This window comes from Sinohyriopsis cumingii, chromosome 6 (assembly GCF_028554795.1).
Source record: "Sinohyriopsis cumingii isolate HCF-2022 chromosome 6, ASM2855479v2, whole genome shotgun sequence".
Classification (NCBI taxonomy): Eukaryota; Metazoa; Mollusca; class Bivalvia; order Unionida; family Unionidae; genus Sinohyriopsis; species Sinohyriopsis cumingii.
In genome coordinates this window covers 148,331,764-148,358,708 of record NC_142966.1, presented here as the reverse complement: position 1 = coordinate 148,358,708, position 26,945 = coordinate 148,331,764, and the positions used below count along the sequence as shown (strand labels likewise).

Genomic DNA, 26,945 nt, shown 5'->3' with positions numbered 1-26,945 from the left:
CAAGTATTTAATAAAAATATAAGTAGTGAGGAGTGGTCTGATATATACAGCCGGGCAAAACGCTGTACCAAGGATACCAAGTTGATCTCTTTTAACTTTAAATTAATCCATAGAATAATCGCTACTAATGATTTTCTTAAAAGAATTAACATATTTGATGACAACAAATGTACTTTCTGTAAGAGTGAAACTGAAAGTATTGAGCATCTCTTTTATGACTGCAGTATTACTTCACAGTTTTGGTACCGTTTTATTGAAGATTTTGCACCTTTTTGCCCAAATATTGTACATCTGTCCAAAAAAGAAACATTTTTAGGAAGTGAACAACTGGACAGTTTGGGTAATTTTCTGCTTATTTTGGCAAAATATTATATTTATACTTGCAGATTCAATATGAAAAATCCTTCTATTTTTGCCTTCAAGCAAATAGTTGCAATGCATAAGAACATTGAAAAATACAATGCTAAGGTAAATAAAAAAGAGGACCAATTTCTTCAAAAATGGACCTCAACAATGAACATTTAACTTGTCTCTGTCTTGATGGTAAACAGGAACAAAATATTGTAATATCACAAAGGCCATGTCACCTAGATTGTGTGCCATATGCATGTGTATATGCGTGTGTGTGTGTGTGTGTTTTCTTTTTTACTTTCTCTGTAGATTATATTTATTATCCCTAGATTATCTGATAACCAGAAATGTTTGATTGTAAGGTGACCCTGGGATGGTTCCCCGACCCATTGGTCAACCTATTACGGGGTTAATAAAAAAAAAAAAAAAAAAAAAAAAAAAAAATGTTTCACTTTTTGGTAAATGGAGTCAGAAAAAAATATTGCAAGGTTCAAAATCTTATTCCAAGCAATCACCTACCCAATTCATCGTTTGCATGAAACCAGAAACATGCATATTATTTGTTCAGGCTATATTCAGAAGACCATCAACTGTCTTGACCGTGGAAACAAGAGGTAAATAAAAAATTATCTATTCAGCAACACTAAAGTAAACCAGCATTTTTAAATCTCAAAACCAAATTTCGTATCATCCCATAATTTTTGATTGCATATATATTTTGTGGTGGTGTATGTGATAGTGAAGAGATGTTGACAAGGATTTAGACTTTTAATTCTTGTTAATTGTCCAAATAAATCTTTTGTTTCAGACTTGTCCCATGCAGAGGCTCGGTTGTATGTCTTCATAGATGGTTTTGAATTTCACGTGTACAACAGATCACAGTTGTATGACAAATTAGAGCAGTTGTTTGGTTTGGATCAAAAGAGTGATGCTGGCAAAGAGATTGTGGATCAAAATGAGGCAGAGAAAAAGAAAAGCCGGTATTACATTTGGCTGTAGTTGTCTTGAAACAAAGTTATTATTTTGCGATGGAAGACAATGTAACTCATAAGTTAAACTTAACCTAATTGATTTGAATGTAGAGCTTTGTTCAGCACGTTTAGGAACTTCTTTTTTATATGATGTATTTAAATGTTAACATAAATTTTTCCAAGAGTAGAGTAGGTGCAGAAAAGAAATACCTGCTGATTGTTGATTTACACCGCATAAAGTGAAATTTATTTAAATGTAAATGTTCTGTAATCAGTGATGGACAGATTAGTTATAAACTGAAAGAAGGTGATGCCTGATAGGATGTGGATCTAGTCACCCCGGTTCCTGAATCAATAAGACCATTTCCCTCTGATGAGTTACAAAGATAACAAAACTGGGCAGACACCAGGAGCAACTAGATCATCCCAGCAGATGGGAGGTTATACTTCCACATCCAGTGAGGCATCACCTTCTTTAAATTTAATTGGAAATGTGAAGACGACCTTCTGTGGGTACCAATCTGTTAAATCCCAAATGAGAGCCTGATGAATCTATCTCCTCCACAACCACAGTGATTAGAAGAGATGCAAACATGAACAAAAACTGGTGAATCCACTTTTAGAACTTCAACAAGCCAAGCGTTTGCTACTACCTAACTACTCAATCCCTTTATATGAAGAAGCAAGAAAGCCGTTATCAAAATTTGTAAAACCACAAAAGTATTGCAGACTTTTTTCAAGAGTGTTGCCTTAAAGGCAATTAACCAAACTGAACACAATATAAACTGTTCATTATCAGATAATAGAACACATCCAATCTGATGCAGAGCTCTCTTGTAGCAACTTTTATTGGAAAAATAGAAAACTTTATTGGACACAACAATTTTACATACTGTACAGCCAGTATTGATCATCATCTCCGTTTGAATGGGAGTCCAGTCATTTCTAACTTAGATTAGTCATAAACATCCCAAAAACATAATGATCTTTAATCAAATTCATCTCATTTGAAGATCTCTTAGGTGTCAGACAGGATATACACAATCTAAATTGTTCAGGTAATCCTACACACGGGTACCGTCAATTGTTCATCTCAGAAGTCCTAGACTTCCTTGGTTGGAAATTCAAATCCCATAACTCAAGCCTAAAAGCCCCAATGACTTTCCACAAAAAATGTATAAATTTATCATGTGTGTGTGTGTATATATATATATATATATATATATATATATATATATATATATATATATATATATAGATAAACTTTAAAAAAATTAAATATATCATTGTATTTTGTATGTGTTTTAATATTTAGCAAGCTTTCAAAAATCTTTAACAGGATGCCAGACCAAATATTTAATTGCATTACATTTATTGATTGCACCTTTTTATGGATTGTTATTGATAAATTTGCTGATTGAAGACAAGACACAAGACATGTGAAGAGGTTCTTTATTAATCTGACCTTTAGTAATGTTTTCACAGTCATCATTAAATCTTAATATATATGCTAATTTCATGATAACTTTCCAAGGTCTGTTTAAACCTGAATGCTATATGGCACAGAATTCGACCTTATGAAATAAATGTTAAGTCTATAGAAATGGCAGTTTTCTGTGAAAAGGTCAACAAAACGTCAGGATGGTGCTATGTCATTTGAAGTCAAAATTGGAGAGATTATAATAATATATATTTAATTGATTGCTGGTAAAAGTAAATTTAAAACATAACATTTTTTAAGCAAACTGGCAAGGAGGACATTTCTAAATTGTATTGTGTCTGCAGTGTGAGTGTCATGATAAATGTCTGCAATGGGACTTTAATGTCGGTGTCATAGTCAAGTGATGTCATAATACCAAGATGTTAAGTTTACTGGCAAAGTATAACTATCTACATTTGAAATCATGCAGAGATTTTCAGAATGAAATAAATAATTATGAAACTTCTGTCCACAATAACATGGAGATGTCCATTAAAGCTTGATTTATGCTAGGAAGTGAATACTGTGTGAATTCAATGTAAGCATTTGTCCTCCAAGCTGAAAATTCATGTGGGATCATGAGTCATTCATTTGCCAAATTGCCTTCTTTTCTAACAGTGCCTAAAGTCTTCCTTACTCAACTCAATCCACATCAAGGACTACGCAATAATTAACAGTTGAATGTACATTAATACATCCCCATACAAAATTGTTTATGGTTCCAAAAAATAATTCTTTTCTGACTGGTTTTGTATCAGTTTTGAATTCTTAAGTTTACGAAATGTTGAACCCTTGTACTGAGTATTAGGGAAATCAAACACTTAAAGCTTTTAATCCTAGATGAATCATGCCACAAATAATATTTGCATGCAATTTTCTGTTAACTAATTTCTCTTTGATTCCAATCTTTTCAGCGTTAAGCTCACAAAGAGGAATTTTGTATGGCGAGACCTGGTGCCTGTGATTAAAATTGACATTAACATGGTGAGCAATAAGACTAGGGTATGTTAGAGTCTGTATATTGTACATTGATCACCATACATTAACATGGTCAGCAATAAGACTAGGGTATGTTAGAGTCTGTATATTGTACATTGATCACCATACATTAACATGGTGAGCAATAACACTAGGGTATGTTAGAGTCTGTATATTGTACATTGATCACCATACATTAACATGGTGAGCAATAATGTTAAAGGCTGGATATTATGCATTGATCACCATACAGCAGTTACACTTTCAGGATTGTGAGTGTATATGCATATATGTATTTTTTATATCTTTAAATGTATGCATATTTATGTAAAATTGCTACATGTACAGTAAAGTTAACAGTCCATTTCTAGTGTGAACAATTTCTGGTCCATACAAATAGGTTGTTACAAAGTCATGAATTGTTGTTTGTCAAGAAACTGATGCTAGAGAGAAGAATGGTTTGAAAATTGTTAAATGTGGTTCATTTAAATTATTTAAAGTAAATTTTTGGGACTTTGGTCCTCATGTATTTATAGATGATCTAGTAAGAAGAAGTGGAGGGTCATACTTGAATTATAGTAAAGGAAAAAACTCAGTTATGACCAGAAGTATTACATGTTAGAACTGTTGGTCCTAAACATATTGGATTCGTAACTGCAGAGTGCTCAGGTCAGAGAACATATAACTTTGTTTATTAATAAGAAGTACGATGGAATCAAACAATTTTAACTTTAAAGATCTATTTTTCATTTTTTGGAACCATCCAGCGTGCACTTAGTTTTTCTCTTATAGCATTATGAAGTGGTAGTTATTTGGCAGAAGAAAACATGAAAATAGGTTATCAACATTTGAAGTCCAAAAAGTAATCCTTTGTAAATAGCTATGATAAAATATATATTTTTGTTGTTCAAACTTGTTATTTTGGCATTTGATTTTGCATTATTGTAGCTTTATCTCTGAAACTGAGGTATGTATTAATGTACATGTACTGCTCATTCAGTGTTCATGAATGGTTATAGTTTTTAGTCAACAGTTTTAAAAAAAAACCCAACTAATTTTATATTTTTCTTTCAGTGCTGTTTTATATTTGGGAATAGTTTAGTGCCAAACAATCTAGTTATTCGGTTGGATGATACTCATTTGATTTACACATCAACGCCAGCATCCACCCCGTTCGATAACTTCATGCATGATGCCAAGTGTGATGCAGAGAATCTTCGGGTCATGTTTGTGCCAAATAAACAGTACAAGGGGCCAGAAGATGAGTAGGTGTCATTTGTAAAATCTTCGATTGTTATTGTTTATTATTAATTGTGTTCTATTTTTCCTGCTTGTATTTTATACAGGGAGTGTATATAATGTTAACAGTGTCCATCTGATGTGACATCCTGCCCAATTTGTCCCTCAGTCCATCAAGAATTTATTTCCATTCAATAAATTTTGAAGGATTCTGTGGATTTGCTGGCTTTATATTAAAAAGACCTGTCAAGTTGTATTTTAAGGTAGCTATTTGACACAGAACTTTGTCTTGGCATGTAGAACCAAGCTTTATTTTGTTGCACCATAATGCTGGGGAATCTGTCAATTTGACACATTTGTATTTGCATTTTATTTTCTCAAGTCCACCATGGTGGAAGCTGAAGCTGTTGATTGGTTTGTTGTCCATATGCATGTCCATCCATACAGTTATGTCCATGTATCTGTTGTTATGTGTTTAGGCTCTTTCAAACAGTAACAAGAAAAGAGTGAAGACAACAAGCTTTGTAAAATTTAATAAATAATTTATTTCCCTAGAAAAACAAGGTAAAAATGAGAAATAGAACTTACAGTTTTACAGATCAAATCCAAAAATAATCTAAGAATAATCCAAGAATTAAAAAATAGAAGTCCTAGAAATAAAAAGTCTTAATAAAACTGAGTTCGAATCCAGATGAAATCCAAAATGGAAGGTGATGATGTATGCTGTGGTCAGCCTCATACTGATGTGTCCACAATTCTTTGTTGAATCACAGAAAATAATATTCCAGTGTTTGAATTTTGTGTAAACTTTGATAATTGTCCTTTTCCAAGAATTAATTTAGCGCACTAGTATTTCCAAGGAAAATAAACTTTTAATCCAAATAAATTAAATTAAACAGAATAATTAACCCCCAAACTGGTTATGACATAAAACACTTTAACATCTCAAGTGTTTAGGCAAAAGTGTTAAGGCAAGTAATGACTATTCTTTCTCAAAACATCACTAATAAAACTAGCTATGATGCAAAACAGATGCCTGGATGTGAGTTGGCCCTCTGGAAAAATACAATTGACACATTATTTGTCACTTACTCCAAGTATGGCCTCAATTTCACTTTAGGAATCTTAATCTGAGAAAGAATTTAATTTTTTTTTAAAGAGTTTTTTATTTCAACTCTTACTGGTTTTGAATCAAGGTCAGGAACTAGGTCAGCATTATATACAAAGTTTCTATTATTAGTTGTTTACAAAAAAAACAGTCAGTCAAACATAACTGAACTGAATTTCTGGACAATGTCAAATCCAGTATATAAAGTTACATTATAATAACATGTAATGGAATAAAAAAAATGTAAACTAACAAAAAAAAACAAATTAAATCAAATATAAATTAAATCAAATATACTTAACACTGTCCACACCATAGATTAGGGTCAAATTTAAAGTTTCTTTGATGAAGCTTAATTTTAAGTTTTCTTCCATCATAGCCAGAGACAGAGGTAGGCTTCAACAAAATGGGAGTATCTTGTTAGTTCATCTTGCATCTTTCTGCTTTGTCCATCTTTATATTATGTTATCTATTCACAATTGTTATTTATTACTTCTCAAGAGCTCTAGTGCTCTTTAATGGTTAGAGTATCTGCCTCTGATGTGGGAGATCATGGGTTCAAACCACGGCTGAGTCATATCAAAGACATAAAAATGGTACTAGTAGCTGCCTCACTTGGTGCTCAGCATTAAGAGTTTAGTGTTATGACTGGTCGGCCTGGTGTCAGGATAATATAACTGGGTGGGACATGATGCTTTCTGTCTGCAGCATAATGCCCAATTGCTAGGTACTAGACATCACTATAAACTGCCACATTGCAAAAATCATAGGAATATGACTGAAATTTTGTTAAAGCTCCGTTAAAAATGCTAATCACACACACACACAAACACACAAAACTTCTCACACTCCACTCAGCATAACTTGACTAAATATGGAGAAAAAAGCATCCCAGTAGTGAAACTCTTTAAAATATGTTTAAATGATGTCAGCACACTATCAACTACTGACACCATAAAAAAGTACAAAAATGTTTAAATTACTTTGTTTGACAAACTGTTCAGCACAGTTTGACACTTTATGACAGAAAGCACCCTGTCATAGATGACTTTGGCTTTCAATTACATACATATGATGCTGATCTGCTAACAAATTTGGCCACCATTTCTAATAGTATAAAAACCTTAAAACAACATCTTCTCAAGCACCACTCATTAAAATTTGACAGCATCCTGGTTTAAATGGTTTTCAAATTTGCACAAAATGATGTCAGTATATTGTGAAATATGATCGCTGTTACTAAAAGAACTTTCAATGATTTGTCTCAGAAACTTTCTCTGCAGAAACTGACCAAATTTGACAGCATTCTGGTAAAAAGTTTATTCAAATTTATACAGCTGATGCTAAATCACATCAAATGTGGTCACCGCTATTAAAAGTGGGAATGACTTCTCTTCAATATCTTCTCAACAGAATCTGAATGATTTTTTTCTTCTAGAAAGCATTCTGGCATGAAAGGCTTCTAAGTTTATACAAATGATGCCGGGGCCCCAAGTGGCCGAGTGGTCTAAAGTGCTCTCTGTTATGGATCACTGCCATCTCACCTCTGTCTGCGTGGGTTCGAGTCTTGAATTAGGCTAATGTGGGTATGTGAGAATGCTTGCCAGTAGCTTCTCGTGGGTTGGTGGTTCTTTTCGGAGTTTTCCCAGGTTCTTCCTCCACCATTAATACTGGCCACCATATATAGCCTATTGTGTGCTGAAAAATGGCGTCAAACCCTACAAAAACAACAACAGATGATGCCAGTCCTAGATGTTTGTTCACAACTTCAACAAAACTACTTGATTTTAATTCATTTAATTTAATTTGAGCTAGTCCGATGCCCCCAGGGTTTGGTAGAAATTCATTGGATAATATTGGTTGTATATTATGCAGATCTTCATTGGGTTTCTTAGTTATGACTTCAAGGGCAAGTCCCTGGGAGAAGGAAGGGAGATAACAGATCCAGGAATCCATGCTTACTGCATAGATTAATTCCCTTTGTAATGTCTAAAAGATGTATATACTTTAAGGGTGGGACCAGGAACAGTTTCTGAATTATGAATTAGGACCAAGTTCTCAGGAGCTTGGAGAAATCCAAGGGATAATGCTGACTATATAAAAGATGTGTCCTTTTTTATGTGAAGAATGTGAATATAATTTAGCAAAGAAACAGATTACACCACCATTAATTGGCAACTTACCCTCCATTTTCAGTACATTTGTGACTTTTCTTTCACAAGCTGGCATATTTATACTTTGCTGTGTTAGCAATGTTAGTCACACATGGGTCTCTTGTTTTGTTTTTGTTGTCCCTATTGATTGTTATGCTTAGTGTAATCATCAGGTTGGATAATACTGGGAATTCATTGGAGTATCAATTGTTATGGTTTAGCAAACTGTACTGTTTTTGTTGATGCTTGATTCTTGGATGTTTTGGATGAAAACAGAAGATAAGGTAAAAATATTTTATAATAGATATTTGTGGTTTTTCATCAATAATAAGGATGGTACCTCATAAATTAAAATGAATTTGCATTAACTGAAAGTACTCTAATTTGTCCTGTGATTTTATACTTCTTATCTTTTATGTAAAATATATTTGATTGTAGAAACCTACATGCAAGGATTAAAAGATAAAATAATCTCATAGCTAAGTCACTTGTATTTATCCAGACCACATTGATTTGCACAAACTGAAGCATCTTGCAGATGAATTGAAAACCAGTCATTATGCAAGGCATTAACTCACAAAGAAGAATTTATATCCATGTAACCTGGTTACATGTCAATGGAGTTTATTGTGATTTTAATACATTTAACTTGTTGATTGTGAGGCGTGAATTCATTTTGATGTCCTTCCATTTAATAAATATATAACATCTCATGGCTTCTGGCAATAAATACCAGAATTTGAGGAAGTGAGGGGTATGGTGTCTTAGCTTTTGTTTATATAAGAGGCATCTTTTGCCATCAGTTTTATGACGTGCTAATTATGGTAGTGGTCAGGATGGCTGTAAGGAAAGTTTAATATTGTTTTTTTCTTGTTACTGTGCAGACCACCAAGGACCATGGGAGATGGCTTCACAGTACTTCAGTCTACTGGTGTCAAAATTCATTACTACATGGATGACCCTGGTCTTGTTCCATATGAGCCTGAGGTAGTCCATTTGGCAGATGGGCAGACAGTTGTAAAGAGGACATACCCTTGTATGGGAATGGACATTCAGTGTGGCAAAAATACAGATTTTAACTATGGACCCTGGGCAGATAGACAGAGGTAAAGTGACTTCATACAGAGTTTTATGTAACCTGCATATTATATCTGCCCATTATAATTGGGACATATTATGTTATGACATTGTTGGTCTATCTGTTGGTTAAAATTTTATTGTCCAGTCCACAACTTTACAAGCATTGGAAAGATTTTGATGAAATTGTATACTGACACAGACCCTGAAACAGTTAATTTTACCAGGGAAACAAAAATGGTATGCAGAATAAACACAAACAGAAAGTGCAATGAATGCACAGGAATGCAGAATTAAGTAGAAATTAAATGCAGAATGAGTGAAAGTGAAATGATAAATGCATATTTAATAAAACATAGAGTGCTAATTCAAAATGCAGAATGCAGACGGATAAATGAAGAATAAAACAGAGCAAAATGCAAGCATATTTTATGAATGAATTTGATAATTGATCATTTAAACTGTTGCAAACTTTGTATGGTTGAAAGCCCTTTCACATGATAATTGAGAATCAGAGTCTGTACACTGACAGGCAGTATCTCACCCCTTACGAGTCTGTACACTGACAGGCAATATCTCACCCCTTATGAGTCTGTACACTGACAGGCAATATCTCACCCCTTACAAGTTGTGATACTGTTCTCATTGAGGCAGACACTGGTGTGATGATGTAATTACTGATGGCTGTATCTGCGTAATCTTTATTGAAGAAAGAAAAATAAGAAATGAATTTGCTGACAAATATTCTAGAGCTATATTTGTACACTTTTTGTAGTTATGGTTATAATTTAATTTTTCCATCAAATACATTTCCTAATCACATTAAAATTATTAAATAAACTCTGATACCTCTTGAATCCAGCTCTCCCAGAAAGAAAAAAAATTTCATTATTTCCATCTGTATATCATGCAAAGAATAAAAGTAGCATCTGTGGCAAGAAACTTCCAGATACTATTATTATTACCTCCCCTTGCCACTGGTAGGTGGCCTTGTGTATAACAGATGTTATTAGTTTTAAGCATTTTCCCATCCATAACTGCTTTGCAACCAGAGATTGTGCATATTGTTGAGTCATGCCTCAATCTGGCAAACCATTTTGTTATATACATGTTATGGGGACATATAAATCAGTCTGTCTGCATCACCCCCCAGTCAACCATTTGAGCAGGACATTATGCAGTACAAACTATGTTGGCTGCCCATCCACCATTTCAATCAACAGGTTCAGTATTATTAGTTTATTCTGTGGTCAGGTACCACAACACACTCAAGAATACTGCTACCTCTTCTTCCCTAAGTTTGGTGTATGAAATGGTGTGCAGTTTGCACCAATTTCTGGCTCATTTCATGACTTAATTGTTTTCCATTGTCATTACAGGTACACAGTGGCAACTAGATATACCATGTTGTAGAAAGTTCAAGGTTTCAAAAGACATGTGACATGCCTTTGGTGTACTAAGTGTACTTCATCCAAATCTTGAAGTGCCTGTGCAAGTTGTCAGAAGGTACTTGGGCCACTGGTTATGTAGGAGTTATTGCCCCTTCCTTGGCAGCCCAGTGGGAGTAAGCCTCCTGAGCTTGCAGGACAGGGATGGAGTGTGTTTAAGTCATGGTGGAAGTGGTAGTTTTCCACAAACCTTGCCAGCCACACCAGCCATCTATTCCATCTGCTGCTCTTATGGTTCCTGATCATTTCATCCAACTTGTCAACCAGCCATCCAGTGATACTTCTGATCCAATGAGGATCTTGCTCCATCCTTTTGGCAGCATATTGTGCATATGTTTCACCATATGCCTGTGCTGGGCCAGAATGCCTGCATATCTGGAGCATGTGGTTTGTTTCTAGAATTCGCTATCCTTGCCATCTGCTGCCATCATAGTTTATTACCATCCTGTCCAGCCAAATGGTTGACTGTCCATCACTGCTGTTGGCAACAGGTAAGTTATTAAGATTTTTTTCTGCAAACTGGCTGACTCTTCCCGCTCATATGGAATGTTATCAGGATCTGGACAACTAGTCCATCCACATGGCCAGCCAGCCAGCCAGTCACCTGAGCTGTGCAAACTGTTCTTACCATACTAGCTTTTACAGCATTTTACAGGGATTCTTAAAACTAGCCCATCATGCACAGATTTTTCACATCACCTTTTAATGAAACCATTATGGCAGCACAAACTGCATCAGTTAAGTCGATGGTGTATCATGAGGGCAGTCGATGGTGTATCATGAGGGCAGATACTACTATGACTAGTTAAAGTGCTGCTTCATCTTCTTCCACTCCACTTGGTATATCACATTGACATGGAAGCTGTGCTGTAGGATAACCCCCTAAACCCACCAAGTGGGTGTGGTAAAACTTTTCTCAGGACCTTTGATGGAGTGGACAGAGTATTAAAGCAGCACCTTAGGCAGTTTACTGCATTTTATAGCTGGCTGAGTGCCACCAACTGCTATTAGCAAGTTTGGCCAACAATATCAAAGACTCAGCAGACACAGGTTGAGGATGAACTTCCTCCCTTATGTCTGCAGCTGGGAAAGATTAAGTAGATCTCAGTCATATGTGGGATAAAATTTAAGGCCTGAAATGCCTTCTCAGATAGCTGGTTGGTAGTATCGTTTTCATTTTGCTGGTTCTGTACCTACTTGGGCACCTACTATACAGCAGTCCCTTGCATCAGTATCTTTTAGCACTGGCTTCCTGCAAATTCTTTAATTTCATGCTCAGAGGGCTCATATATAAGTTTTGTTTGCTCCCATTTGGACATAATCTCCATCTGCAGGTTTTCATGAACTCCATGGATTATGTCATCACTATCTTTAGGTTCACCTTGTCAGCAGCAATGCCAGTGTACCTGGACAACTTCCTGCAGAATCATATGGTCAGTTAACTTTAGGATATGAACATCCTGCAGTCACTTTTCAGGTGGATTTGTTTGCAAACAGGAAGAAACAGGAAGAAATCAGCTCTCACTGCCCCAACATTTTGGCCATCTTGGTGAGGATTTTTCTTTGTTCTTTTTAACCATGTTCATCTCCCTTCCATGTGCATTGCATGGGTTGTTGGACTCTCATAGTCAATTTCCAACATGTAGTGGATTTCAGCAAGGGAATTTGTGCAGCACCTTGACTTAATTAATATGGCTACAGACTTGCTCCACCTAAGCCACCTCTCATGTCCCCATTGCATATAGCCCTCTTGGTTGAGTGACACCTGTTTTCCAGTCACTTAGATCATCAGATTGTGATATTCACTGAAATAAAACAGTTTCTGCATCAGTAACAGAACAGAGCATGACTTGCAGCAGCAGATGTGTGGAGTAACCCTAACCAAAGATTGCTGTCAGTATGGATACCAGTTCATAATGTTGGGAGACATACCTGTTACCCCACTTTACCATGCTAAGTGGCACTTGACGGATGTAGGAGTGGGCCTTTCACATCAGCCTTATGCAAATGAAGACCATAATTAACACTGTTCATGCCAGCTTTGTGGGAGAGTAGCCCTTGTAATGACTGACCACTTGGTGGATGTGGCCTATCTTTTGCTGGGGAAACAAATCAGATTTGCTGTCCAGGTCTGGGACTTTCTGCTCTCAATTTTTATTTTGTTTACTATTACCGATGACAAAAATTGTCCATTTACTGATTGTGAGACTGAAATTGTGACAGAAGTTGTTCATACTATGTTGCATGTCAGACTCAGATCTGGTATTCTTGAAACAGTAATCATCAAATAGATCAAATGCAGTTGCTTCCTGTAACTTTGTCTTCACCTGTAGTCTCCTCAGATTAAAGCTTGAAATCAGGCTGGTATCTGATTTCAATCCCAAGTCATAGTCATGGAAGCCATCAGAATGAATGGCGGAGAACATCATACTGAGGTATGTTGGGGTGTGCAGCCTTGCTAAACTCCATTTGTGAATGGGAATGGTTCAGGTGACTCCCATCATCCACAACATGGACCAGTATGTAATTGCTGAGCCATCACAATGAATTTCTCAGGTCAACCAAATTTTGCCATAATTTTCCAAAAGCATACTATGACTGTCAGGTCAATGAATGTTTTCTACATGTTGGAATTCTGTTCCTGGCATTTCTTCTGAGTGGAAAAGCTGCAAATACTATATCTGTTGTCCCCCATCCTTTTCAGGGGTGACACTCTCAGGAAGGAGCTCTTGATGAGTGTAATGCACAAGGTAATTTAGCTGAATTTTGACAAGGATTTCACTGGCTATTGCCAGCAAGGAGATGTCTAGGTGGTTGTCGTAGAATTGTCTACTGCCTTTCAGATTGTCAGTGCATTCTTATATTCATGTGGTATAGTTCCTTCAGGCCTGGAAAAATTCAGTCAGTATATATGTTGTATTAATATGGTTCAACTTATTTGTCAGACTGTAACATAACTATTGAAAATATTATTATTACTTTAGAAGATAACCAATTACTGACTGAAGTAACAGGTCAGAAATGTTTGAGCAATTATGATTTAATTAGAAGAAACTAGGACAACCTGTTCACCCTATATAGTAGGATCTTATTTTCTGTTACAAGTAATGTTGACATAAAAACATATCATTTTATCTCAGTTTATAATATTCATCACTGAGATACTTCAGAAGCTGTTGAAGATCAAAGACCAAGCTTTAATCATATCTTCTTTTATCACCCGCAATAAATGTTCCATCCAATGGGTTTGTAACTAATTTTGTCATGAACACACACATTAGGTGTCAGTGCCTGATATTCAAGTATTTTATGTGTTGTATACTTTATCTAGCATTCTTTATTTACTTTCTCTGGCATATTTTTAGGGAGTGCTTGTGGAAATTTTTCTATCCCTCCACATACCAGCCTCTTATTCCTTCCCAAATTCCAAAACCAGGTGAAAGACGACAGTATCTAAGCTTCGAATTCAGGCTGAACATTTTGGCTGATGCTACCATAGATATCCTGTACACCAAGAACTCTGTAAGTGATGAAAATCGCTGTTATAAAAGAGATTATGATCACAATAAATGTTGTTTAAAACGTACCATATTTTCTCCATTTCGGTGCTGTAGAAGATGTTACGATACAACAGGTTGAGGTAAATGGCAGCATTATAAAATAATTGGTTATTTCTATAGGTTCTTAACCATTATTATACACATATTTTGCACAAAGTGTATTTCTTTTCTGTGAATAGAGCAAGTTTAAGATTTTGTAAGAGAATTGCTTATAATTATTAACCATTATTGGGTTGAATATATTGACTGATGCAGAACTAAGGTCAGTATGAACCAACAATATTGACGCATGCATAACTGAAGAATGAGTTCAAAATATGATAAATCTGCTATATCGTAAATCTTCATATTCTCCTCAGTGAAGGTCTGTATTGCATGATTTTATCCAAAATGTTTAAATTCAACTTCTTTCAGCATAGTGATAATATCATTTCTACTGCTACCATCAAATTATGATTATAATGTCATTGTGGTACATCATGAATTGCAAACCATATCATGCCAACCAGTGAAAAAACATCAGGTAATGATGCCAATTTGTTGTTGACACTTGGAAGGTGAGAACATTTAGACATGACTTTGTTTAACAATTTGCATTGCCAACAAACAGATAAAACAGTTTGTTAACTTTTGATCATGCATAATGGACTTTAATATACTTAAATTGTTTTAATTTTAAGTTTGAAATTTAAATATAAACAGTCACAATAGCTAAAAACTGCTAGTATTGAACAATGTGGCCCAGATAGGTTCTCTTTTTGATAAGTCTGGAATATTGATATTTTACTGTATTATTATCGTTATATTATTATTACTATAATTATTGTTATTATTATCATTGTTGTTGTTGTTATTGTTATTATTATTATTATTATTATTATTATTGACATCAGGTTACCCAGGCTATCCATATGAACATGAACCAGGGTTCATATGTTGAGGCAAGCATGCCATGGGTTGTTTTGGAGAATGGCTACACAACGACTATCAAGGGCCAGATGCTGTTACTAGAGGCTACCAATAGCATGAAGTTCAGAAGCTTATTAGAATGTGAAACTCTTGATGTAAGCTCATAATTCTTGTCTGTTAGCAGATAATAGGGCATGGAAATTACTTTCTGTTTGAGGTGGCTGTTTTATCAGTATTAATGTTTGTAACACTGATGGTCAAGGTCTAAAAGAGTTTATGTGATGGGTCTGCATCTGTCATCTGCTTGTCATCCATTAGTGAATATTAATTCGACTTTGCCTACTCCACTTGGAGGACTGTCATAAAACCTGGCTTCTCATCAGAACTATTGCTCATTGAACATCTAATATGGCCACTGTATGCCCATCTTAAAAGTCTTGTTTCTGGTACTCCTTCTCAACAGATGGGGATTTTCATGTAGGGACTTGTTATGACATGTAGATGGTCCAAATGAAAATGGTGCCTGTCTGTGATCAGACATGGTCCCTATAATGGCTGTATAAAAAAAAATCTTGTTATTGCTACTTCTTTAAAACAAACATGGGATTTTTACTCAAAAACTTTTTCTGACGTGAAAATGAGCCTAAGTGAAAATCATGCCAGTCTGACATTCAACATAGCCATACTGGTGGCCTTATTATTTATAATCCTGGTATTGACATGTGGTTTTCACAAAAAGACTTCTTATGACCTGTAGGTGGTCCTTAATGAAAAGGGAGCTTTGTGGTTGTTCCCATGCTGGACGCACAACTGATAGCTTTTGTGCTCAAATTCTACTATTGTATTGGCCTGGATTGGCTGCCATGATATGTCCTTTAGGAAGGCACTTTACTTCAGTTGCTTAAACCTGTATTGTCATGCTTTACCAACTGAAACCAAAGCAAACTTAAATAAAAATGGTGCCACTTCAACAATATAGTCACTATGGTTATCATCTTGAACTATTTGTTATTGATGCTTCTCCTGAATAGATGTTGATATCAATATGGTGTTTTCACTTAAAGATATTTTATGGCAAGTTGATAGTCCTAAATGACAATGTGGCTGATCTGACATCCTTCTTGTTGCTATTTATGAAAGGTTGGTCCTATTTCCATATAGTTTTCATTGAAAGACTTATGACTTGCAGATAGTCTTATATAAACATATTGCTGATTGGACATTTACAGAGATGCTCCCAGGCCATGCTATCATGTGATTCGCACAAAATTTGTGCAAATTCACTCACTTGGAAAGCAGTGATGCACAAGAATTCACACAAATTAGTTTTAAGTTGTGCATATAAAAATGCACTCAGTGCAGGATGCAAATTTTATTCAGCCATTCACCCTTAAATTGCTTGTCACAACAAAAGTCAAGATGGTAGAAATATTATAACATTTGTTGTAACATGTATTTTTTCGTAACTGTTTACACATCTGGTTTCTTCAGCTTGGCATGAAATGTTGTGAAACTAAATTTAATTGGCACATTGGGCCCTGTAACAAGCATTTTGTAATTTGAACCTTGGATCAGGGAAGTTTTACAAATGCACATTTATGATATGGGCTATCTAGAAGACCCAACATAGCGGATTCCAAGCATGTTTCATCTTTAAATGACAATGTCATTTGGCAAACCTTGGGTGATCATAGTGATGAAGGCAATTTATTTTTAAAGTTGGGAAGTATATCGATTATTGGAGTTGGAGAAGTGTTAATGGAGATACTAGTGAGTGATTTCAGACCCGAAAATGGTGTTAAATATGAGTTCAATCTATAAGGTGGATGGACAAGAACAGACAATGTGACGGTCAACCCTCATTTCAGCTGTATTTCAAAATTAAGTGTAGAAAAAGTCGGGAAACAAGCCAAATTAAAATACAGACAGTTTAAAAGTAGAGTGCACATTTCATTTCTTTGTCATCACAATTTAGCCCTGTGGGACCATATACGCCTCACATAAAAGGTACAATAAATCTAATAAATAAGAATGAAATTAAGAAGTAAAGATATTTATTTGATCAAAATATCTCTGTTTGAAGAACTAGACTATGGCATTAATATTTACATCCTATTACAGCATTAAGGAAATGTAAATCTAGTATAGAAATCACTAGACTGCTCATTCAAGAAAATTAAACTTTGGCAACAGCATATGTTAGTGAAAGTAGAAGTATCCAAAATACAATATCTGTGAGCTGTGAAAGATTGTGAACAAACATAAAGAACAGTTTCAAACTTGTTCCAGTGGGTTAAGTTAGATCTTTATATGGCCCTTAAGACAGCAAACTAAAAGGGGGTTCTTGGTACAGAATAATATTCATACACAGATAAGGAACAGATGAAGCTCAGAAACAATCAACAAATTAATGATTATACAACTAGAGGCAACGTATTTTGAAGATTTTGATTTTAATAGGGGTTTCACAGAGTGGAGCACAAAGAAAGAGAAATGAATATTGAAGTGTTTTGGAAATATTGAACTATGGCTCATTTTTGTGTCACTCTCCCATTATTTTTGTGACAAGTGGGGAAATCTCCCTTATGATCAAATCCTGGGAGTATCTCTTCATTTAACATGGCCTCAATAGTGGCCGTCTTGAAAATCTTGTTGTGCTACACCTCCATAACAGATGGTCAGATTGACATGATGTTTACACTCCAGGGCTTCCTATGACATATAGATCATATAAAACGAAAATGGTGGCAATCTAATATACAACATAGTTGCCATGATAACTATCTTCAAAATCATGTTTTCTCTTCTCTAGAAAAGATGGGCATATCTACATGGGACAATAAAAGCTTCGCATTGGCATACCTTGTAAATCAACCTTGCTTTTTAGTTGACGCAAACTTGTTCAGCCCACAAGGGCAGTTTCAAAGCTATAAAGTGAAATAATGTAATTATATGTTTACTAGTCTACATGTTTCTCAGTCAAATTGTCCCCAGTTACATAGAGTGCAGGTAGTGGATAGCCCATTTTCGACCATGTAAACTTGTCATACATATCATTCACTAGACCTTGCAGTACTTAGTTGTTTTAGTAATGATATTACTACACTGTAACACTGTACAGTTCATTAAAATTTCAGGTTTCCATATTTGATCATACCTGCTGGCAATTGCATTTTCCCATTTTGTACTGTTTCTAACTGTTCAGCAATTGTCTCTGTATCATTTTGTTCTGTACTGCAGTTCCCTGGCATCTTAAGACCTGTATTTATTGAAATTTGGTTTTCTGCTCTAATTTAGCTTTAACAAAGGTAATAGATTCCTCATGAATTGAATTTATACAAGTATGTTTTAAAACTTTGAAAGCAACTGTGTCGCTCTACATATATTATGTACTTCTGAGGGAGTGACAGGTGTATGGTGAAGTTGTTTGCATTTTCAAAGTGCTAAAGGGAGAGAATTTTGGCATATCTCTATGCAAATTTTTATGTACTGTGGCAGAATTTTCTTTTTGTATTGTACTTGTGGAAACTGTACATGATCTAAGCACACAGCTTACCAAAATGGCTGCTCTCATGTGCTTGAAAAATCAGCTGAAACTAGTCCAAAGTACATTAACTTGACCAGTTATTAAAATAGGGAAAACAAATGTTGCCAGCATAGGCAATACAAGCTTGTGAAAGTGATTGAAATACAAAATTTGTATTAAAAAAATCTTAAAACATTGTCAGCTCATTTTTAAAAATACAATTTACCTTAAAAGTCAAGGAAGTGAAAATGACCAAGTCAAGCTTTCAGTCTTTTGAGAGGAACACATCAAAGTACAACCAAGCTGCATAACTCAAACTGCACCCATCAATTACACACCAAAATAAAGGAAATAAAATTTCTTTTAAAAATACCTAAGATATACAAGGTCTTTTTTAAATAGCCAGGATAACCAGTGAGGAATATGTTGGAAATTTTTTGTTTGTTTAAGATTTGAACCTTGTGAATAGTATGAAACTGTAGAGTACAACCCAAACCATTTCTGTGTTACCATGTCAGTGTAACATTTCATAGAATGTTGTACCATTTTCCATCATTCTGTACTCTTCTGAATGATCTTTGTAATTGTACCATCTCACCATACTGTTTACATAATGTAACATTTTTGTACTGTTCTCAAATGTTTCAAAAGATATTGCAATTGCTGTATCTGCATAGACCTGTTAAGCTGAAGGAGATGAGAGTGTCTTATCCTGAAATTGTACATTTTCAAGCACATGTTTGGCATTTGGTATTGTAACAGTTTAATTTAATTTATATTATTCTTGCTAAATAAAATGTGGGCATGACAAAAATGGAGTCTCTAGTGAGAATAAGAGTCCAAAATGCAAGCTCTGCAGATCCCAGACCAAGAGAGTTTATGGAATGGCCTGTTGCCATTAATCCAACATCCATTGTCCAATGTCCATCCATCTGTTAGTATGAGATTATTATTGCTACTTTTTATAAACTACTTGGCGAATGGCCATGAAAGATACATTATTCCAAAGGTATTGTTGGTCCTAAAAGAAAATGGTGCTGCTCAGACATCCATTATGGCCACCATAGTGGACATCATAAAAATATGTTAATGCAGCTTCACATTAATAGATGGTCCTGTGAATATGGGGTTTTGCTTAAAGACTTCATATCATATCTTGTAGATCTTGGTTGGAAATGGTGGTAATCTGATGTCCAATTTGGCCATGATGGCAGCCATCTTGAAAATCTTGTTATCACTACTTGAACAGAAGGACTCATGACATCTAGTTGGTCCTAAATTAAAATGGTGCCACCCAGACATCCAATATGGCCACTACAGTTGCCATCTTGAAAATCTTTTTATCCCTACACTTAACTGGATGGTCATTTCAACATGGGTTTTCACTAAAAGACTCTTATTCATGTTGGTCCTAAATGAAATGGTGACAATCTGACATGTAGTTGGACCATCAAGGCAGCCATCTTGCAAACCTTGTAATTGCCACTCCTTAATGGAAAGTCATATTCACATGTGGTTACAAGACTAATTACAGTATCTAATTGGTCTTGAATGAAAATGCTGGCAATCTGACCCCATATGTGGCTGCCACAATTAAAAATATTAAAAATCTTTTCTCCTGAGTGGATGGTCATATCAACATAAATTCTCAGTCCCTGTGAGAAACTCTTCTTGGTTGTATGATACAGTAAAATAACTTTAAGTAATAAAGCAAATGATACAGGAAACAGTGTATATCAGTTGATTCCTGGTCTTCAGATTTCGTCTCATAACTGTTTTCCAGAAAAAGGAAGATTAAAATATAGCCATAATTTGTTGATCCAATATAAACTGTTGCTAATTCATTTCAGATTAAACAAAATACTTTTTAAAAAAAAGATTAAATTCTGAACAACTTTTGAGAAAGAAATAATAAAGCAAATTACACAAGAATTGTTGTATATTTCTAAATGTTATTTCAATTTTTCTTTAAAGTTCTGTTTGGAAATCAAGTATCCAATTGAATGGAATGACCATCAACACTGGAAGTGTACCTTCACAGCTTGTAAAGCTTCATTGTACCTTATCTTCCAACACAAATGTTTCTTCCAAGGTATGAGCTGCCCTTGTACTTTTGTCTCAGTTAATAAGTTTTTGTATTAGTGTTGTCTCAGTTAATACATTTTCATATTAGTTTGGAGCAATCTTCACTCATTTGTTGTAGAAAACTCAGTGATTGTTATATTTTGCTCTAGCAGTCCTGACTATTACTCATCTCCAGTTTGGATACCCAAAAACATTAACATTTTAAAATGGATTGAATACCAAATTATAATGAATACTTCCTTACACAATATTGAAGACTTGTTTTGTGATTGTAGCAGAGTACTATTTCTGTATATTGCAAGGATTTTTCTGTATGGATCCTTGATTCTATAATAAATATAATAAATGCTTTGAATTTACTTTTATTTGTATGATGTCAGTTTTCCTGGATTTTTTGGTTGTTACAAACCAAGAGTGTAACTCCACAATAAACTAGTTTTCTCCTTCAAATACATTCCCTAGTCACATTATGTTAGGAATATTAGTTCAAACTGGACCATCCAACTTATGTTTTGGATTTATTGTGTGGGGCAATCATTCTTCTGCAGGTTGTACACATTATTTTGAAAATTTCTGCCAATTTTGAGTGATTTTGTCACCTTTTTGGACTTCATTTATTTAAGACCACATTACACTACACTACTGTTGACCTCATTTGTCATTTACAAGTTAGCATGACTATGTTCTCTTGCGCAGTTAGTAAAGGAGTTGGTTTTAGCAAGTTATTAACATGCTGCATTGCTAATTTATGCCTTGTTTTCTCTTCTGTCATTTCAGTAGTAATTTCAACTAAATACATGAAATTCATCAATTCAAAGCATGGTGTATAAAGCTTTGAATATACTATTTTTATTATTCCATTAGGAATAAGGAATATGTATTAGTGAATATGTAACATTATGAATTCTAATTTTGCTGTGTTTGTCCATCTTTTGTCATTTCACCACCAGTGTCAACTAAATGCTGTAATTGCAACTTCAGTGCATGAAAGTCTATTATGACTCTTGTATATACTAAGTGTATTTTGTCTGTGACATGCAGCACGTGTCAGAGAAAGCCTATGCTACTCTATTAGCTAGTTAGTTACATGCTGAATTGTTAATTTATGCCTTGTTTTCTCTTCTTGTGTCATTTCAGGAGAAATGTCTACTAAATGCATAAAATGCAAAGTTAAGATCAATTAGTCCATAAGGCATCAAAGGGAAGGAAAGACAAAATAAGTTGAGGAAGACAACCTGGCAATTCTGACTCATACAGGGAGTGCCCCCCCCCCCCCAATTTTAGGCAGCCCAGTCAGCATAAGACCCCCTGCATATCCAAGCATGACTTTCTGGTTTCAGTTGGTAAAGCACAACAATACAGGTTAAGTCAGGATGCAGGGGATTTGTACAGGATCCATTAGATCCAACTCATTATAGCACCACACCATTACCAGACATTCAGCCCTCACTATCCATCCAGCCATCAATGGCTGTCCAGCATGGGGGACCTTTTGAGAAAATGGTCCAGCCAACTAATGCATTGTTTGCAATTCTGCCTCATTGGGGGAGTGTCTTCCCACTTTTAGGCAGCCCAATGGGTGCAAGTCCCTCGCACATGTCCGAGCATGGCCTTTGGGCCTGTAAATCAGGACGCATGGGTTTTTTTGTGCCTGATCCATTGGATCCAACTCATAATACCATCACACCATTACTGTCTATCCATCCATCCCAACATAGGGACCTTTTAATTGAAACAGTCCAGCCAACTTGGATTTACAGAGATCTTAGTGACAGATCTATCTGTCTAGTTGCATTGTCTGTGACATACCTTACTATGCCTGGGATTTCATTGAGAAATCTGTCCGTCCAGCCAGATCCTTGGAGCAGCAGGTACTGGTGATAGCCAGACCATCTTCTGTGCCACCAGTATAGAGGCCAACCATATGCCGGTCAAACCAGCCGGTAATTCTGTATGTTCACTGATTAGCTAGAAGCATGTGATATTTTCAAAGAGGACAGACTTGAGTCATCTATGCCACCTGTTATGATTTATCCAGGGCTGCACGCATACACAGATTGGGACTTGACTCAGTGAGTTTGATGAAGCTCCTTCAAATCAATCATACTCAGATCCGACCATGGAACAGACTGAATTTAGTTTAAAGGCCTCAGTCAAGGACATTTATAGGGTGTTGGCAAGTTCAGAATGGTCTCCACCCCCTACCACTACTCCAGACTTTAACTTAAAGCATCTGTAGATTTTGATGAGGAGGAAGAGACACCATCCTTCCAACTTCTTCCCCAGTTCACTAAACTTGAGGAGATCTGTGACTGACTTTCAAGTAGAATTGGTAATCTGGGAAATTCTAGGGTTTCTTCTCAGAAAGCCAAGTCCCAGCAGCATTCTCATCTCACTGGTATAAAACTCTCTTTTCTTAATGTTAGATTTGGCCTCATTAGCAGTCATTTGACTCTTTGAGAAATCTGTCCATAATCAACTCCTGCAAGATGATGGCCAGGATCACTAGGGTCATTAACTGGACAGCTCACCATACCATTGCCATTGTCTTGAAAGCTTCGGCCAACTTAGACTGGATATGACGTGATACATGTCTGTGCTCCACGTCGCTCAACCCCATTATTTCTCACCCATGTGACAGAGAAATCTAGCTGTTTTGCTAACCTTACTTTTCTTATCTCAGTCTAGTCATCTCAGACCAGTCGTCTCAGTCAAGATGTTCACATGCTCAGAACTACTTCTAAAAAAGGAAACCCTTGTTGTTTTCTGCTGTGCCTGGCATAGTTTTTCCAAAATCAAACAACAACAACAACAAAATATATAATAAAAACATAGTAACTTAATGTCAATCCATCTTTGAGAATACACCATACAAAAATATTTAGAGAGACAAAGACACACATGCATACGATGTCGAGCTTTTTGGTATATGCTAGTTTGTTCCTTACAGCATGGTCAGTTTTATCCTATATGCAGGCCTAGCTCAGTACATTTTCAGGTCAGCGTCATTAAATGTAGCTAAAGCTACTTAACTAGTTTAAAATAATTCATATGAAAAAAATTATATACTGTTAGCTACATTTAATGACGCTGACCTGAAAATTGACTGCTATAGATAGGATAAAATTCTCAATGCTGTGTGAAATGAACTATGACAGAAAACACTGATCCATGCACATAGACTGTAGACCTATACACTTCATAGCCTCCCACCTCTCTCAACAACTACGGAAAACGTAGTAACAGCCAGAAATGTGTTATGTCAAACATGCTTTATTCTGATTTTGTTAAGCATCTCCATTGTGCCCCAGTTGAATCAAAAATATACCTACAATATTTAATGACAAATAATGCACTTAACAGCCAGAATGAATCATTTATCTGTCAACACATTAATCCATAAGCAAATTTCACTGTAGTACTTGCCATATTTCCAAGACAAAAAAATAAATTTTCAAAGAATCTGTGAACTTGAAAGTTTAGCACATGGTTATCCTAGTACTAGGGTCCATATTTGGAGGGTCTTTTATATACGGGGTAATTTTACAATCAGTATTAAGGACAACACAAGTATCACACAAACAGTTTCACCTCCTTCAAAGAAAAGAAGAACTATATATGATAGTGACCCAGATCACTAATTACCCATGAATAATCTAATGCAACATGTTAGTCTTCATTACAGCTTGTGCTAACTACAGTAGAGCTGAGTACCCAGTATCGTTTCATTATTTACAGTATAACTTCAAAATTGGAACTAATGAAAATGAAACAGTTTCTTGTAATAAATATTAATTATTTATTGTCAATTTCATATATCATCCATATATTAAATGTGATGATATCTCATTCTATGCGACGTCTTATGTTTTTTTCTTTCTTTGCTCACATGTATAAACTGTGTACTTTGGATGCAACGGTCACACCACAGCCCTCATTAATATATTTGTATTAATGAGCCACTTATAAACATTTGCATGTGATCTATATTACACTAGTGAAGAGTTCTTTTTACTTTAAAGGAAAATATTGGGTGAGAAAAATAATCTACATTGGGGTTTGGACTGAGACAAGGAAATCCCAGTCAAGGGGTTACATTATATGTCTCCCCATGAGGCAAACCCCAACATAGATTCTATATATCTTTACTTTATGGATGACCCTGTTTGGGACACCTTTTGCTTTTGGAGGAAGAAATGAAGAAGTTTGGAATCAATCAGCTCAGTTACTGCCCTTCAACCCACACAAGCATTTGGAAACACTCAGCCCGGTCATTGTGAAGGGATGTTAAGTGGCCTTAGGACAAGGGATCCTTTCAGTCAAATGTGCAGAGCAGGCAGTAGAAATTGTGCACATCCCACAATCGCCATGGTTTTATTCAAGGCTGAACACTGACTTGAGTTGCCTCAACCAATTCATTGCACCAACAAAATTCAAGATGGAGGCAGTGAGATCACTCTGTCTCTCTGTCTGAAGAGATGATGATACTGTTAGTCTTGATATGTCTGATGCATATTTTCATGTCCCTATCCACCCCTGTTATGGAAATTATTGCGTTTTGCTTACCGTGACATGGTTTTTCAACCCAGAGTCTATCCCTTTGGCCCTAATATCAGCCCATACTTACCCAATTACATTACTTAAAAACCCTCCCAACCACCCCACCATGCAAGCATTCTCGATAATATATCACTCAGCTAAAAACTAGCAACACCTGGTGGTGGCATGGGGCAGTAATGGTCAAGTGTTATAGCCCTTTGTTTATGTGAGAGACAGATAAAAGACATTTTTCATCTTTTAGTAGGACTGGATTCACGAGGTAGCAGGCTAATATTCATAACATAATGTAATTAGGTGAGTACTTTTGGAGAAACATAATTTACTTGAAAATTGGCTCTTCATCAGAAAAGACAATAGGGCGCACTTCCCCATCCACATATTTAAGTACTGACAAAGTTTTGCAAGACTTCAAAATATTGATATCCTTGAAAATGAATGAATTAACAATGTCAAGTTATTTTAAAAAATGGCCAGTATAGTGATGCACCATCAGAATGCTGTTTTGATGTGAGGTAGGATAACAATAGGGACTTCCCATCAGAGGTCCCATGGTCGATTATTTTTCTCACATTCCTCTGTACAGAAATGAACCAGCTGGCTCACCTAAAGCAACATAAGGACAAAGTATACATTTGAAATTTTTAATTTTTAGAAAGACTTATAACATTTGGGTTACAGTGAAGAATTCTCTGTCAACTTGAAAACTTCTTGAAACACAGTTAAATAACTTAGAAATTAAACCAGGAGAATCATGAAATGAATCAGGGTAGTGATTTTATATTCAAACCACTTTTGTCACATTATGTAAGATATGATAAGGATTTTCTCCATGAATGTTCTGCCTGAAAAATATCTATATATACTGATAGGGGATGTGAGAAAATAATGTCACATGGGCATTCCACAGAGAGAGAAACTCTCAACCATTGCTTATAGTGTATGTGAGAAATAGTGTTCTTTAACCATGTTTACATTTCATGATGCCTTTTTTCAGATCTGATAGAAGATTGGTCCAGTAACAGTCCTCCTGATATCTACCATTTTGCACCCTTCACTTATCAAATCAACCTGCTTATCAATCAGTTTGAACTTATTACCCTGGCCAATGAATACAACTGGATAGATACCTCATCACAGCACCCAGAAAATGGTAAACTGTCATTAACGTGTCAAAGAGAAGTACATTGACATTTTGTACAAATCCTAATAGTTTTAACACCTTAAGAAATTCAGCTTAATTAGTAGTTGTCAACTGAAGGAGCTGGATAAATACCGTAAAACCTGTTTTAGCAGTCATCTGCATCTATGGGTCAACTGCTCATAATGGTCAATTCAGATCAATTTTTGTTTGAGGTCATTTGAGCAGAAGTGAACACTAAGATGTAAGTGTTCATATCCAGTCATCTATTCATCTATGTCCAAGATTAATGTAAGTTTTAAAATGTGTGAGATTTGGCTCTGTATTAAATTTTATTACTTTCAAGCTAATTAAAAGGTACA

At 35.4% G+C, this 26,945-nt stretch overlaps 1 protein-coding gene across 1 annotated transcript in view; it reads left to right on the top strand.

The window, feature by feature from the left end:
• The window catches only part of LOC149798237 (bridge-like lipid transfer protein family member 1), a 215,309-nt gene that overhangs the window by 6,882 nt on the left and 181,482 nt on the right, over positions 1–26,945 (top strand). The window contains exons 3-10 of the mRNA XM_089963361.1: positions 1,160–1,331; positions 3,717–3,786; positions 4,855–5,045; positions 9,165–9,386; positions 14,171–14,327; positions 15,259–15,429; positions 20,775–20,892; positions 26,440–26,595. Of these exons, the coding sequence (XP_089819487.1) occupies positions 1,160–1,331; positions 3,717–3,786; positions 4,855–5,045; positions 9,165–9,386; positions 14,171–14,327; positions 15,259–15,429; positions 20,775–20,892; positions 26,440–26,595 (1,257 nt within the window). The remainder of the gene's footprint in view (positions 1–1,159; positions 1,332–3,716; positions 3,787–4,854; positions 5,046–9,164; positions 9,387–14,170; positions 14,328–15,258; positions 15,430–20,774; positions 20,893–26,439; positions 26,596–26,945) is intronic.